The sequence below is a fragment of the Diabrotica undecimpunctata genome, chromosome 1 (genome assembly GCF_040954645.1).
Source record: "Diabrotica undecimpunctata isolate CICGRU chromosome 1, icDiaUnde3, whole genome shotgun sequence".
Classification (NCBI taxonomy): domain Eukaryota; kingdom Metazoa; phylum Arthropoda; class Insecta; order Coleoptera; family Chrysomelidae; genus Diabrotica; species Diabrotica undecimpunctata.
This window is the reverse complement of record NC_092803.1, coordinates 135,093,464-135,108,896: the sequence shown is the minus strand read 5'-3', so window position 1 is coordinate 135,108,896 and position 15,433 is coordinate 135,093,464. Positions and strand designations below refer to the sequence as shown.

Sequence of the window (15,433 nt, the reverse complement as noted above, 5' to 3'; positions counted from 1 at the left end):
TAATAATGCAGTATATAATATAATGGTAATATAGAGTATAAATGGTCAATATAAAAATATAATTTTTGGTTTATATTGCCATAATTTATAGGAACACAAGCGGTTATTGTTGGATCTATTTTTTAACATCTCACTTTGTAGAACAAATACCACAAATATACTGAAATATACTGAAGAAAAGTAATGACAGTAATCAGTGGCGCACCCAGAATTTGTCTTAGGGGGGGTTTAAAGATTCAGGCATCTATTATCCTGCCTACCAACTAAAACCACCCTCCCTTACTTGTGCGCAGTTGATTGTCACACGTACCGTACTCCGAAAGTGGGGTGGCCACTGTAAGGCTGACGACATTTTTGGAACACTCCCTTCTCTTATCTTATCTTAGATCTTAGATCTTATCTATTGTTCTGAAGCTATTTTCTTGTGGCATTTTAAAGTAATTACTATTTTAATGGGAATAAGCAACAATTGAAGGTTAAAATAAGGTTATTGACGTTTGACATTAATCCAACTTGTAAATACAATACATTTCTAAGACGGCTATCGTCGTATTTCCATTCTTCTCCGGGAATCCTCCCGGTCCAAGGCATGCTCCTTCTCCAAACCTCTCGATTCCATCGCTCTTCTAATTTCTTCATTTTAAGAGCGTCGAGGTCTACCTTATCTTTTTTTCTTCCAGGGGGCTTCCATTTGTGAAGTTTTTGGGGCCAACGTTCGTCAGGCATTCTCAATAGATGTCCAAACCATTTTGAATCTCTTCTTTCTATTCTGTCAATGACCGTTTCTGTAGCATTCCTGTTATTTCTTATAGATTCGTTGGTCTTCCTTTCCTGCCTTGATGTTCTAGCACTTCTTCTCAAATAATCCATTTCAACTGCCCACAATCTTCTCTTTAGGTCCGCATTAATTGTCCATACTTCAGAGCCATAACAAAAAACTGATTCAACCATAGGGTTTGCCCTATTCTTTTTTTGTTCCTTTTGGAAATGTGGTGATCCCACCATAAGGAGTTCAGACATCCTACAATTTCACGTCCCTGATTAATTCGTGTTTAATTTTGGTTTCTCCCAAGCCGTTCTTAGCAATGAGTGGACCTAAATATTTAAATTTTTTCACTTGTTTGATTTCCACGTTTTCAAACCTTGCACACAAACCACATTTCAAACCTTGCATCTGAATTGATAATTAAGTAAATATTCTGTTTTCTTCATGCTGACTTGTAACCCCCTTTTTAAATATTCTCTCTATATACGCTTTATCATAAATCCTAGATTATAAGAATCCTGAGCTAGGATGACTTGGTCATCCGCAAAGTTCAGGGAGAACAGTACTTCATTTTCTATAGGGATTCCCATTCCCTGGCAGTGGTTTTTCCAATTTTGGAGGGCTGCCTGAATATATAAATTAAATTCTAAGGGTGACATACTGCATCATTGTTTTAGTCCTTTTGTTACTTTTATTGGCTCTGATAGTCTATATCCGATTTTTAGGTAAGTAGTCTTATCCCTGTATACTTCTATGATTATTCCTAAAAGGTATGGACTAATGTCGAGTTGTTGTTAAGCTTGTCACAATTTAAGTTTTGGAACTGTATTATACGCCTTTTCTAGGTCGATGAAGGCTAGATGTCCTTCGGTACCAACTGCTATTCTTTTTTCTATTAATTGTTGGAGTATAAACAAGTCATCAGTGCAAGATCAGAGATCAAAAATTCAAACTTCAATAAACTTATCTTAACCTTCAATTGCGACTTATTCCCATTAAAAAAGTAATTAGATCTTATCTCTGTCGTTAGCCGGGTTGGTGTTTCTCTTCTTGTTCTTTCTTTTTAATGACTACTCGGATGTAATTGTGAACACTATTCCATCCCTCCGTATTTCCCGTCATCTTCACGATCACCTCTCTTACAGTCACAGGGTTCATACCTATTTCTTTATACATTCTGTTTCTCTCCATAGTACATATATTACACTCCAGCATTGTGTGAGTAACAATGTCGGAATATCAGCATCAGCATATCAGCATCTTTGTCCACTGAGCAACATCTTCCTTGTTGTTCCACTCTTCTTTCCACCTTTCCATTGATTTTTCCCCTTCTTCTTTTTTTTTATAGCTGTTGTCAAATGCTTTCTTCTCCCATAGAGATGTCTCTTTTCTACTGCTAACACATGTAGAGAAACACAACCCGTGATAGTCCACAAGGCCGCCGCAGATACAGTCCTGTAGGCGCATGCTACTCGCAACAGACTCGTTCTGTCCACTTTTTCATAAGCCTAATATTAGGTATCTATATCTAAATATAATGAAAAATATTATTAATCATTGTTTATTTATACAATAATTATTGTGTTCTACATATTTAAAGTGGTAATTTAATTATTCAATCAGCGTTTTGGATTTTTTGTATTGTGTGTGAGAGACAAGATACATTTTTCTACTATTCTTTATATATTGTTTACTTTATATGCCCTGGGAGGGGTTTTAATCCCCAAACCCCCCCCTGGGTGCGCCACAGACAGTAATAAAAATTGTGTACGGGACCTATTAGAAATTATTTCAACTTTACGTTTCTATATTTGTGTCTCCGATTGTACCTATATTTTAAAGTTCACCCGCGCGTACAGGCTACCTTTTTCCTTCCGAGTGCGTTGTCACTTCATTGTTCGCGCAGACAGTCAAATTTCAGACTTTCAGCTATTTATGGTGAACTGTACTCTCACTCGTGACATACCAGTCTTTGATTGTTCAGAAATACGAGAAACGTCAAAGGACAATAAGGTCTCAATTTACCTACTCTTGAGTGAAGATGGGTCTTACCCTGTGTACACTGTGTAGCTTTTATACCCTCACTATGCGAGAGAATGGTATGCCTGAATGACGCGGAAACAGCCTGAGCGGGATTGATTGGTTCGGGGGGTCGCTAAATAAACGGTCGCTATATTGTCTACGTTTAAGCTGTTACAGCGTTTTTGAATTCCGATGGATTAACGGATAATTCTTAATTCTAAGGAGCGGATAGGAGAGATAGTTTTTGCTTTTTCAAAATCTATTTTGTGTCCTGTTTAAATATGATGTTGAGCTAGGGCTGAAGTAATATTGGAATGTTTTACAGATATAGACTGTTTATTAATACTGTTGTGGAGTTGTCGGTTTGTGTGCCCTATGTATGTTCCTGGCAACTGGAACAAGGTATTTCGTAGACACCATGGTTTTCATTGGGGATTTGGTCTTTTACGACTCTGACGAGATTGGACATCTTGTAATGAGTAGTAAATATGGTTTTGCTGTTTAGAGGATTTAGAGTTCTACTGATCTTGTTAGTGACACCTTTAATAAATGATAGACAAATTTTGGGTTGATAAAATTCCTTTTTTGGATGGAATGAGGTTTAGATATTTTTTATTGATTTTGGTTTTATGGTAGTCGTTTTGTAAGAGTGATTGCCTCGTAGACAATCACATATCATCCGAAATCAATCAGTAGATATGTATATATATATATATATATATATATATATATATATATATATATACGTATATATATTTAATACTAATCTTCTATAGAGAAATAATTGGCCTAAGCGGCTCTCATTAAGTCTTTCTGCCTTATTTTGTCCCTATCTCTTACAAGAACTTAAAACATCCCAATAGGATCTTATTTTTTCATTAATTGCTGCTACCCTTAAGCTATGTTATATATGTTCTTAATTTTTTTCTTTTTTTACTACGCTTAACTATTTTAACATTATTATTTAACCATTAAAAATTATTATCTTATTTGTAGTAGTAATTTCTGTTTGTATTAGAGTCTTTTAATAAAAATTTAAGATACTTAAAATGTTTTTGTCCTACTGAGATTTAAATCCCTAAGCATCAAACACACAAAACAATATATTGATTAGTCGATTTAAAATATACTTTAAACTAAAAAATATAACAGTATCTTACTCTGGATTATGAAGCACTTCATAAATAGCGTCAAAAAAACTATCCTCAGTGATTGTTTTAAAATCTATTACAGTTGCCCATTTTTGCACCCTCATTTGTTCAGCTAGTAGATGTTGGTCTACTATAAATGGCACAGCTACTATAGGAACTCCACGATAAACTGCTTCAATTGTACTAAGAGCACCGCAGTGGCTAATAAATAGTTTTGTTTTTGAATGCGCTGAAATAAATATAATTTTGGTATCAACAATAATGTCATATTTACTTTAGTGTATATTTGTAATACCCTGTATATAAGTTTATTACCCTATTGAATTTTATCATTTTGTTTTTTCATGGTTTTTCGGAATGCACGATTTATTTAAAATATATATAAAATTTATATCAAATATGTACACAGAGTAGAACCTTAACCGAAATAATGGGCTAAAAAGCGCTTGGGAGAGAAGTTGGAATATCCATATAAATAGTATTCCGTTACCACATTTTATGTTGAATATTTTTGTCGAAAATTTAAGTAAAGCCTTGTTGAATTTTAGTGTCTTAGATTTCATTAGCAAAATCTCGGCAAACCTCAGATTGCTACGCGAATCGTAAGATGTAAATAATTATATCTACAGTACACGAACAGTATATACCGAAAAAGATGACTATCATAAAGTAGAAAGTAAACTCATAAACATACCTCGAAACATTGAACATATTATCAGTTTTATCATGGATAATCTCTATCCATATGATCCACGTCTTTGTCATTTGCTTTATTACTTATTTTTGTTTTTGGCAAGACCATGTCAATAATGTCTTAAAAAATCTAATTAATATCAAGCTTTAACCTTTAACTACCCGCGCTCCAAAATCTTACGCAGCTACCCGCGCGGTGTATTCTATACACCATATTTATTAATATCAGATTCAATACATACGAATTATTTCTATTAATGTATAGGGATAAAAAACATGATTCCTTAATTTTTATGCATTTTTAATGATATAAATAAAAAATACTTTTTTTTAAAGACAAAATCTTAACAAAGAAATAACTCAAGAAAACAAGTAAATTCTTAAAATGAAAACTTCACATGTGTCACTGTTAGTTTGTATTATTCACTGCTTGCTTCTCCATTTTTGCAACAATCGCATATAACAACTGTTGTCATATGTTGTTTGTAAACTGACTTATTGCAACTTCCGCAGATAATTGTTGTGACTCGATTGTTTTTCTTACCGCAAATGAAACACCGCGCTCTGATCTTTGCAGGTGGTTCCTCATTATCCTCTGTTGGGTTTTTATATTTCGCCAGAAAACCTTTTATATCACTTGGCAGTGATTGAATACTGGCGCGTTCAGATAGGTACGGCTTCATCAAACCTAAGGAAAGCACTTTCAAAAATTCCCGTCTATTCTTATAAGCTGCATTGACATAAGTTGCATTATAGAGAAGTTGTCCATTGATTCCCGCGATGTTCATGAGTTGGAAAAATATAGACAATGGCCATCGTCTTGTTCTTCTTGATACTAAGTATGTGCTACACATTTTATCAACAGTATCAACTCCACCTTTGGTTGCGTTATATTGTAAGATGATTTCAGGTTTACTTGACACTGGATCTATATATCCATCCTCGTGCATCGTTGAGATCAATACAACCGCTCTATTTGTTTTCGGTACATGGGCAATCAATGTTACATTTTTTTGGAATCCAAATAACGAAGATTTAACAGGTCTATTTTTATGAGGTAAAAACTCTTGCGGTATTTCCCGTTTATTTTTTTTCATGGTCCCCATCATGGTAGTTTTCTCTTCCAATAATTTCTTCGCTAGCGGATAACTTGAATACCAGTTATCACATGTCAAGTTCCGATTAGTACCTTTTACTTCGTTCAACAAACGGTGCACAATTGCACTAGGTGTATTTAACATGCTGTAGGGGCCTTCGGGCTGCTTATCACAATAAACTTCAAAGTTTGACACATAAAATGTTTTTGCATCACACAATATAAAAAGTTTCAGTCCATACTTCGCGGGTTTGTTGGGAAGATATTGAAGAAAACTACAACGCCCTGGGAAAGGTATCAACATTTCATCAATTGTTAAAAATTCACCCAGAGTGTAATTGTCTTTGCAATTCGTTACGAATATATCTATGACCCATCTTATTGCAGCTAACTTATCTACCTTTTTTCTTTTATTTATGATACTTTTATCATCGAACCGAATCACTGCGAGTAAAAATAAGAACCTGTTTTTGCTCATACATGCCCCAAACATTTCAGAGTCGGTGCTATCTCTTGTCCAGAGTTCCAAAAAGTGGGTATGATTTTGCTTCTTGTATCCAGATAACAAAAGCAAACCTATAAATGCCTGCATTTCTACTTTTGTTACGTCTTTTGCATCACGTTCTCTCATAAACTGTGGTTTAACATTCGTAATGTGTCGATTCGTGCATTTAGTAATTTGTACTCTATCATTTCATCTGTGAATATTCTCATAAAAGCATCTACTTCGTTTTGAATATCCCTTGCTTTTTGTTTCACGCCAGGAAAGATTTTTACAAGATTTTTAGCACTGACTTTACTAAATTTGCTCTTGAGTGGATTTTTATTCCATCTAGTCAGTTTATCTTTGGCAATAAAGTAACTGCTAGATTCAACATGTTCTAAATCGTCATGGGAGTCGTTACTTTCGATTTCTGATTCTGAGTCATGTTCAGTCTCCTCTACGTACTCTTCAGAAGAAGTATCAGCATCGTCGTTTGGTAATTTTTCTTCCGAATCGGAATTGCAAATAACTTGAGCCAGCTCCTCTAATTCCATCTATGTTAATTTGTTGGGGTTTCTGATTTTTACTTTGTCCCTAAAAATAAAATATAAATATAATAAAAATAAATAAAATAATGAAAATGTCCAAAAAACAAAAAAAAAACACCAATTTACTGAACAAATAATTATACTTACATTGCTACCCGCGCGGTGTATTTTATTCACCAAACTGTATTGCACGAAGAAAGTGATAAATAAATCATCAAACTCTACAGCTATCGACGTGCAACTGCGTGTGCAGTGTGCACGTAAAAAACACATCGTTCCAAGGTTATATAGAGTGTAAAAAAGTGGGGTATACGAAATTTGGATTTTATCGTTGTTTTAGTAGAAATAGTGTATTTTATACACCAGCGCGGGTAGTTAAAGGTTAAGAGTAATCACCAGTTAGTCTTCCGCTTAGCTTATCCTTACTTATATCTTCACTACCTGGCAGCTTTTCAAAAAAACTTTGATTTATCGCAGATAAGTTTATCACTTACACCGTTTACCCAAAATACCACCTATCTTAACATTTTTATACACTGAAGACTTAAAATTCAGTCCTTGAATTGTACACGTTATTGTACTACATACTTTATGTTTATTGTCGTTAAAATTACATTAATGGTTTTTTATTTATTAGTTTCCTGTTAGAACGCTCTCAAAAAATTTATACCATAATATAATATAGATAAGTGCTATTAACGCATTTAGTTCCTAGCTGATCTAAAGCTTGAACTACACTCGCTATGTTTGGTGAAAAAACTTAATAATTTCGACATCAGTCAGGTTCTGCGAAAGACAGGATCTGCATACTGCCGATCAAGAACACCGCCATTTTAGGAGGATTTTTTTATTTAAAAAAGCATTTAACATTGGAAAAAGATTTTTAAGTTATTCATTTCATTATCAATCAGCCAATCGCGTCCTCTGTTGGACAAAGGCCTCCCTCAGTGTTCTCTACACTGGGCCGCTTGTAGCCAGTTTCCCGCTACACGTTTTATATCATTGGTCCATCTAGTCGGTAGTCGTCCTCGGCTTCTTTTATAGTTTATGGGCCTCCATTCCATAATACGTCTTGTCCACCGTCCATCTTGTGTTCTGGCTAAGTGCCCTGCCCAGTTCCACTTAAACGTTGTGGTTGTTTCGATGTTATTCATTTGGTAAATAAACAACTGGATAGTTATATTATTGCTGAAGTTTAGTTAGACAAAATATAATGGTCACTTTGTTTTTTTTTCATTTTATGTCTTTTAACCCATTTATTATTTTAAGACCCAAGTTAGTTCTTAACTACACTTTAAAATTCAATCCAGTCTAATATACATTAAAAACTTTTGGCCTCGCCAATTTTTGGTTTTATCATGTTTGTAAAGTTTTTATTATTTGTTTGTATTATCCAGTTTTTATTTTATAATCACAACTACAGCTTTTTATTTTGGTGACATCACAAAAATTGCCCCCCTAACAAAACAAATCAAGGTTATTTAGCGACCGACACTATCAATACGTGCGCTAGGCGCTAGGCTATCTAAAATAATTCTTCAACAATATAAAACACAGTTTCAAGCACAGACAAAATAAATCAAGGACGTAGACCTGCACGTTTTGATGTCAGGTGAAAACTCGCAGGTATCCTTCTAGTTTAGCGGTGTTCTAGGTCAACGAATTTCTGTTAAGCTTTCATTATTTTTTTCTTTCGTATAGGAAAAATTCCGCAGATATCGCTCCTGTTAAGCGGTATTCCTATTAAAAGAGGCTAAAAAAATTATTTTAATAGTGGTTTCTAAAAGAGAAATTCATTAAAAAGGTGTGTGTTTTATGGAATATTTTTTTAATCTCAAAGAACGTATTGAAGAAAATAAAAATAAAGTATACATCACTGTACACTTTATTTTGATACGTCATTGTAGCAACACATATAACAAGCAAATTGTACTAAATTCTAGATTATTATAAATATACAACATATTGCAAACTCAAGTTGATCTTTAAATTGGAAGATCAACTTGCATAAATATATTTAAACAGGTGTATCATAACATAAATCCATAATCATATATACCGCCGATCTCTAAAAATAGATAACATACTCATGGAACTATTAAACATGGTGATAATACAATTTCAATAGAAATAAGCTCAATATTATGCAACACCATCATAAGACCCGTGGTGCTATATGGATGTGAAACGTCGTGCGTTACTCTAAGAGATTAAAAACGTCTTATTGCCTTTAAAAATAAAATTTCAAATTCTGAGATCCATCTTAGGCCCGCGTCAGGACCAGCAGCGCCAGTGGAGAATTTACAAGACCAGGAAAACTCGTATTGAAAAAGCCAGAAACTCTTTTTACGTTCTTATGTTAACGTAAACGCTGGCTAGTCAATCTTGGGAAGGGGACTGGTTCAAAGTCAACTGATCTATTTCGAGCTGCTGTGAATATAATAAGATGGGTAAATGTGGTTGTCAACAGCATTAGAAGATAGGCACCTTTAGGAGAAGGAAATACGAATACTCACTACATAGCCTTTGCTAACAAGTATTGTTAGATACCTTAAATTAGCCTGGATAGGTCATAATATACCAAGAAGTAATGATAGTACTAAGAGCAGTAGCCATGTAAAGAAAGACTTAAAAGAGATAAATGTTAATACACCTCTCATAATAGCAACACCTCTTATTATTCTAAAATCGTCTGTGTGTTCAATCCAGTCCAGTCGCGAATGTTTTTCAGTCAGGATATTTGTCATCTACCAAGACCTTTTTTCATTTTATTTTACCTTTCATGAGCTGTAACAACCCGTACTTCTCATTTATAAGTATGTGCACAATATGTACAAAACCATTTCGTTTGTAATGTGATCGGTCCATGGTATTTTCAAAATTCTTCTAAAAGCCACATCTTAAAAGTTTTCAGCTTTCGCATTAAGTCAACATTAACAGTTCGAGCTTCAGCAATATAAAGAAGAATGGAGTGGATATAACGTTTTACCATCCGATATCGGATTTGCAGATTGAGTCTTTGGTTACTCAGAAATTTTCTTATTGTGAAAAAGGCTGCTTTTGATTGCTTTATTCTTTATCGAATATCTGATTTTGGGTTTAGATCTTCAGTAATCCAGACTCCTAAGTACTTTATTTTGTCCACAGGAAAAAAAAACAGCAACACAGGAAAAAAATGTAGAGGCTTTATGAAAAAGGTCAATACTTTTGTTGTTTGGTTGTCGAAAGAAAGTAAAATAATGCAAATACAAATATATCCCATAATAATCCAACACAAGCTACTAAAATTTCAAAATCATCTTCGCCTACTGCAAAAATTGTTTAAAGAAATTACTGTTCAGTCATTTCTAAGTTAACATAAATACCATCAACCTTGTTAAAACCTAAATGAAGTACCCAGGTTTTGTTTATACCAAATTTATCTTAAATTTGTACGAAATATGTAGAGAAGCGACAAAGTGAAAGTTCGTTTAATTAATAAGCGATACTACCTACTGTTAAGTGATAAAGTATAAAGTGCTCTTAATACTGCGCATTTAAAAAAATCAGAAAAGGATATTAAAGCAAAATTTATCTTATGAATGCCTTGCTTTAAAAATGTGATATATTACATCAAAATTTCTCACTCAATACAAGCAAATCAGTAATAAATATGCAATACTAATCATGTTTTATCTACATTAATAGGTTTATACATTACACTGTTGGTAGTATACATGTTATAACAATTATCAGAATCTTAAAGGCAAAAAGAATTAACGTTTAGATAATACACATGACTGGAATAGTAAGGATTTCCATCTTCATATAATGCTCTTTAAGCTTAATGATTCGATTCTATCGTAACATAATTCAATTCCATTTCTGATCATACTGAACATGTTCTTAAAACCATTGTTGTCTCACCTCCCTATTTCTTTAGCTTATTGACAAGATGTGTCTCAGTTTATAAGAATGTAAGCCAGAATTCTTGGTAAAAGAACTGGTATAAGCGATGGTTATTTTCCTATATCTGCCATCGTCTTTTGTGCAGTTGAACTGGCGTTGAAGAGTTTAATCTATAAAGAAATTTACTTTAAAGAGAAATCCTTTATGGTTTTCGGATAACACCAGTATCTTTACCTCTTTATTGTCTTTACATTGTGATTAAGCTTATCCCAATGCTTAAGTATTATGGACGCCTTTGTACCAATCCTGTTACCAATTTCTTAAAAGTAAATTTGGGACGCAAACTTATTACTACCTCGTAAAAATTTACTTAGTTAATTAAAATAAGCGCGTTTTTAAGTGGATCTTTACCATTGAATGTATTTAAATCAAATAAAGCAATAATAAGAATATAACGGCTGTCCCAATGAAAAACACAGTATCCAACAATTTTTCATAATTGACTTTTTCACCTTTCTGGGTATAACTTAATGTTTATTATATTTTAGGTTTAAAATCTCCGTAAATCACTTAGTTTTCTTGGTTTTTAAAACACAGTATCTCTCATATAGAAGTGTAAAAGATAGTATATGCCAGATACTGTGTTTTTTATTTTATTTTTATACCTTTAATTAAAAATGCTCTTACAAAGACAGTATAATATGGTAGATGCTGGGTTTTTTGGTTCAAGAAACCAACGCATAACCTCCAAAAAAGTTGTTTGAGTACACGTGTGTTGTGATAAAAACTTGCTTAAAAGTGTTAAAAAGTGTTAAAATATGCGTAGTTATCCAAGTCGGTGTACCCATCTGATATTGTCAATGATAAACAGTAATACCGGTGTTAACGACGGTGAATGAGCCTAGCTGTTTATGGTAAATTTTTTTGAGGTTAGGGCATGATCAAGGCTAGGGCTGCAGAATAAACGATTGATATTAAAGATATTCAAAAACATAGTTTTTACTTCATATTATGTACTTTTGCCCTTAGTTTTATTGTCGTATATTTTGTTTTCAATTACACCAATTAATAGTAACCTCACATCGAAGTTAGTTAAAATGCATACACTGATGTAATTTTATCCACTTTTACTATAATATATTAAAAAAACTTCAAACCTTTTGGTACCTTATAGCTAAAATAAAAACCAACTATAAGCCATGCTTATACCAACTATATGCCTATCGTAATCAGAATCGATTTGAATGCAAATATTGGCACGTTTATAAAAGAAACTAGGCACAATTTTTTATTTTAAGACCCAAAAGAATTTATTATAAGAACTCAATAATGAATCTAAAAGTAATGAGGATAATGACAGCATTGCTGAACTCGATTTTCTGCCCGATGAAACTGAGCTTCGAAGTAAGAGTTTTACAGAACCTTACGTGACTAATGAAAATATTTAAACTAACGAAACGAACATGGATGACTGAACTAAGGCTGCAGAGAAGAGTTTTGCTGTACCTGTTTTACAAGAACTTGACGTAGCCAATGAAAATACGGATATTGTCATCTTGGAATGGAATGGAAACTCAAGAGTCTGGTGATTAATGAAAATATTAACAAGTCGGAAATGGAAACAAACGAAGGAGCCATACATCATACAAACGCGGACACTGAAATAGTTTTTACACATCCTGAAGAAAAGCATGAATCAGTAGTTAAAAGAAAAAAGAAACAAAACCTTAGGAGAGCTATTTTAGCAGACAAAGATAAATTTTTGCGAAATACAAAGAAACATCCAATGTTATCTCCTTGTTTACAAAGATACTCAATGCAATGACTTATGGGTCTCGAAAAATATTTGTATCAAAACAGTTAACAGACGCACAGTCACTTCTTCAGAAAATATAAACAAAAAAGTTTCTCGTCGTAATTTTTTATTACGCACTTTGGGTTATACAGATGATTCTGTTATTACCGAATTGTGCAATGCAGTGGAACGCGTTCCTTTGGGTACAGCCGTGAAAGCAAATAGGGGCAAGTACCAAAAAAAGACATTAGACCAAGATATAATTAAAGCACATATTGAAAGCCTTCATCCAATAATTGTAAGTAATTATAGACGACATAACGCACTGGACATAAAATAATTACCCAGAAATTTATCAATTACTTTAATATGTTCAAACTTTTTATAAAAATATCCTGGCTATTGTTCAATAAAAATGTATAGGTCTACCATTAAGAAAATGAACATTTCTTTAAAAATGCCAAAATCGGGCAAATGTCTAGAGTGTGAAGTTTTCCAAAACTTAGAAAGAAAAGAAAGCAAACAAGGAAAATAAAAAAGAAATACCCCCGGAAAGTCTAGACCATTATAAAAATCACATTGATAAAACAAAAAAGGCTAACCAATTCTATAAATTCGATGTTGTTTATTGCAAAAGCCTCACCAGCCCCTGTAAATTTTTTTTCCAATCGACTTACAAACAGTTAATTTGCTTCCCATAATGCCAGGGATTAAAGAATTTTTTTTTGCCAGATATTTAGTATGTTTTAACAAACATCTGTTCCTATATATAAAAAATCTGGGTTAAATAGCTACTACGTAGTTAGTCACGAGGGATGGCTGGTCGAAAAGCACCCAACATCGTTGAGTCTATTTTTACAGTTATAAATATAAAACATAATGTTACAAAAATTGATTTTTTGGGCAGACAGTTGTACTGCTCAAAACAAAAAATTTGGTTCCTGTCTCCTTACAAGTCTTACTAGAGCTTAAAACACGTGTAAGGGTGTAAGAGAATGGTAAGGGACTCGAATTAAATCCAAATGCAGCCTTTATCCAAAAAGATCATGTCATAAGTCAGGGCGGTATATTTCCAAAACTATGTAGTGGAAAATATTTCAATAATCATCATCAATAATGATGATGTAGTTATAATAGCGTCTGACTGAAACGAATTGGACAAAAAAGAAAGAGGCCTATATTTGAAATACCAAAAAAAAAGGTTAAATAAGCAATAAAATAAAATTATTTCAAAAATTCCTATTACCATATAATATAAATCAGCCTCATATATATGATAATAATCTCTCAAAGCTTAGAATTTTTAACATTTGAAGAATTCTAATCGATGAGAACAAGATAATATTCCTTAATCATTTCCAGTTTTAACATAATCATAGTTACCTAGTATGTCACTCTGTGGTAACCATTTTCTTATAATAACATTTTTTGGTACGTCTATAATCTCACTATCAAATTTCCATAATACTGTTTCATTTAGTCTAGATAACGCCTTTAGAATTGCTTGCACCGTGTCTGCATTGAGATCAGCTGTTCTTATGTTTGTTCCAAAACCAAACAATATAACTCCATGTTTTGATCTCGTTATAATTTGTTCAATATCCTGCAAAGAGAATAAATCGTTAAATTTGTTTATTATATAAGCTGGTGCAATTGTGTACGTGTTTTGGTTAACACTTATTATTTATTTATTGATAGAAAATAAAGTTCAGTTAAGCTTTAATCTTATAGAATAGAAATTTATGTTTTGTGTACGGTAAATTTTAAAATATCCGCTGATATTTTATTTTTGATGTGATTTTTAAAAGTAATAACAATTTTGCAGCAGTGAGCGTATGTTGTATAAACATTTCTTGGAATAGTATTGACTTTTTATTTACATGTATTGCTTTTAATATTTTTTATGACTGAATTATAATATGATCTTATTAAATTTTATAATTAAATTTTATATTCAAATTACTTATATCGTTTAAAAGATCACATTACGTTTTTTTAAATTTTTATTTTCAAACTCGCCAACACACATATCTGGTCATTTGTTTTTAAGTTCAAAGAAATACACGCGTCTTTAATTGCCTTTTATACGCAATCTAGTATTACGACCGAAGGTTACAGTTTTAAAACCCTAATGTCGTACCGTTGGACCATTCTCCGAGTTATTCGGAGATTCTGAATGACTTCCGACGGCCAGTCTGGAGGAGGAGCGAAAGTTTTTTGACTTCATCCTCGTGTTCGTAGAGTTTATGTGATGTAGGTTTAAACTTGGCGAGAAGTTCACCGTAGGCTCTGTGGTCAGCAACGTGCCACCGGCAACTAGAATACTTTAACAGTTCGAGGTATATTTCGTAGGTGAATTTGTCTTACATAAAAATTTATTTAGTATTCGGGGCACAGTGGATGCCTTGAGTCTTACAGAGATTCGGCATTTCACGCCTCGATGTGTGGTCACGATCACACTCCTCGAGAGGTACAGGAACGTCGGTAGAGTTTTGTCTCTTCGACGGCCCTTCACTCCGCACCGCCAGCTCTCGAGAAATAATCTCAAGTTCTGCATGGACTTTAATTACTATTTCTATCAAATGGTTATTGGCGGCGAAGTGCTACTGTAGCCCGACTACCGATTGATGAGTAATTCCACGCCCACCTGGTACTTTTGTTTATTCCTCACCGTCGTGTGGTATCAGTGAAACGCTGGGTCAGTTTGACACGATCTGAAATAGCTTTAAGAAAACCTGTCTTTCCCTATTTAATAGATCGTGTCTATCTGGACAGAAAACGTTCTCTCCGAGATGCTAGCCGGCTTCTTCGAGGTAATTATAAGTCTGTTGCCAGAATTTTCTTTACCTCGAGCGATCTTCCACCGGGAGGCCAATAAAAATGCAGTTAATAAAATTTTTTGTGATTGACCAGACAGAATTACAATCTGTGTCGTGATTGGTCACTTCTGGCGACAGTAATTTATTAGGGCACGATGCCTTATACTTCAC

At 33.4% G+C, this 15,433-nt stretch overlaps 1 protein-coding gene and 1 long non-coding RNA gene across 2 annotated transcripts in view; one reads left to right on the top strand and one right to left on the bottom strand.

Moving 5' to 3' along the window:
* LOC140440299 (uncharacterized) overlaps nt 1-15,433 on the top strand; it is a 605,785-nt gene that overhangs the window by 228,067 nt on the left and 362,285 nt on the right. The gene's annotated exons all lie outside the window — the stretch shown is intronic.
* Nucleotides 1-15,433, bottom strand: part of LOC140432067 (UDP-glucosyltransferase 2-like) — a 45,874-nt gene that overhangs the window by 2,464 nt on the left and 27,977 nt on the right. Inside the window, exons 4-5 of the mRNA XM_072519913.1 lie at nt 13,827-14,046; nt 3,949-4,168 (exon numbers count right to left, since the gene is read on the bottom strand). Of these exons, the coding sequence (XP_072376014.1) occupies nt 3,949-4,168; nt 13,827-14,046 (440 nt within the window). The remainder of the gene's footprint in view (nt 1-3,948; nt 4,169-13,826; nt 14,047-15,433) is intronic.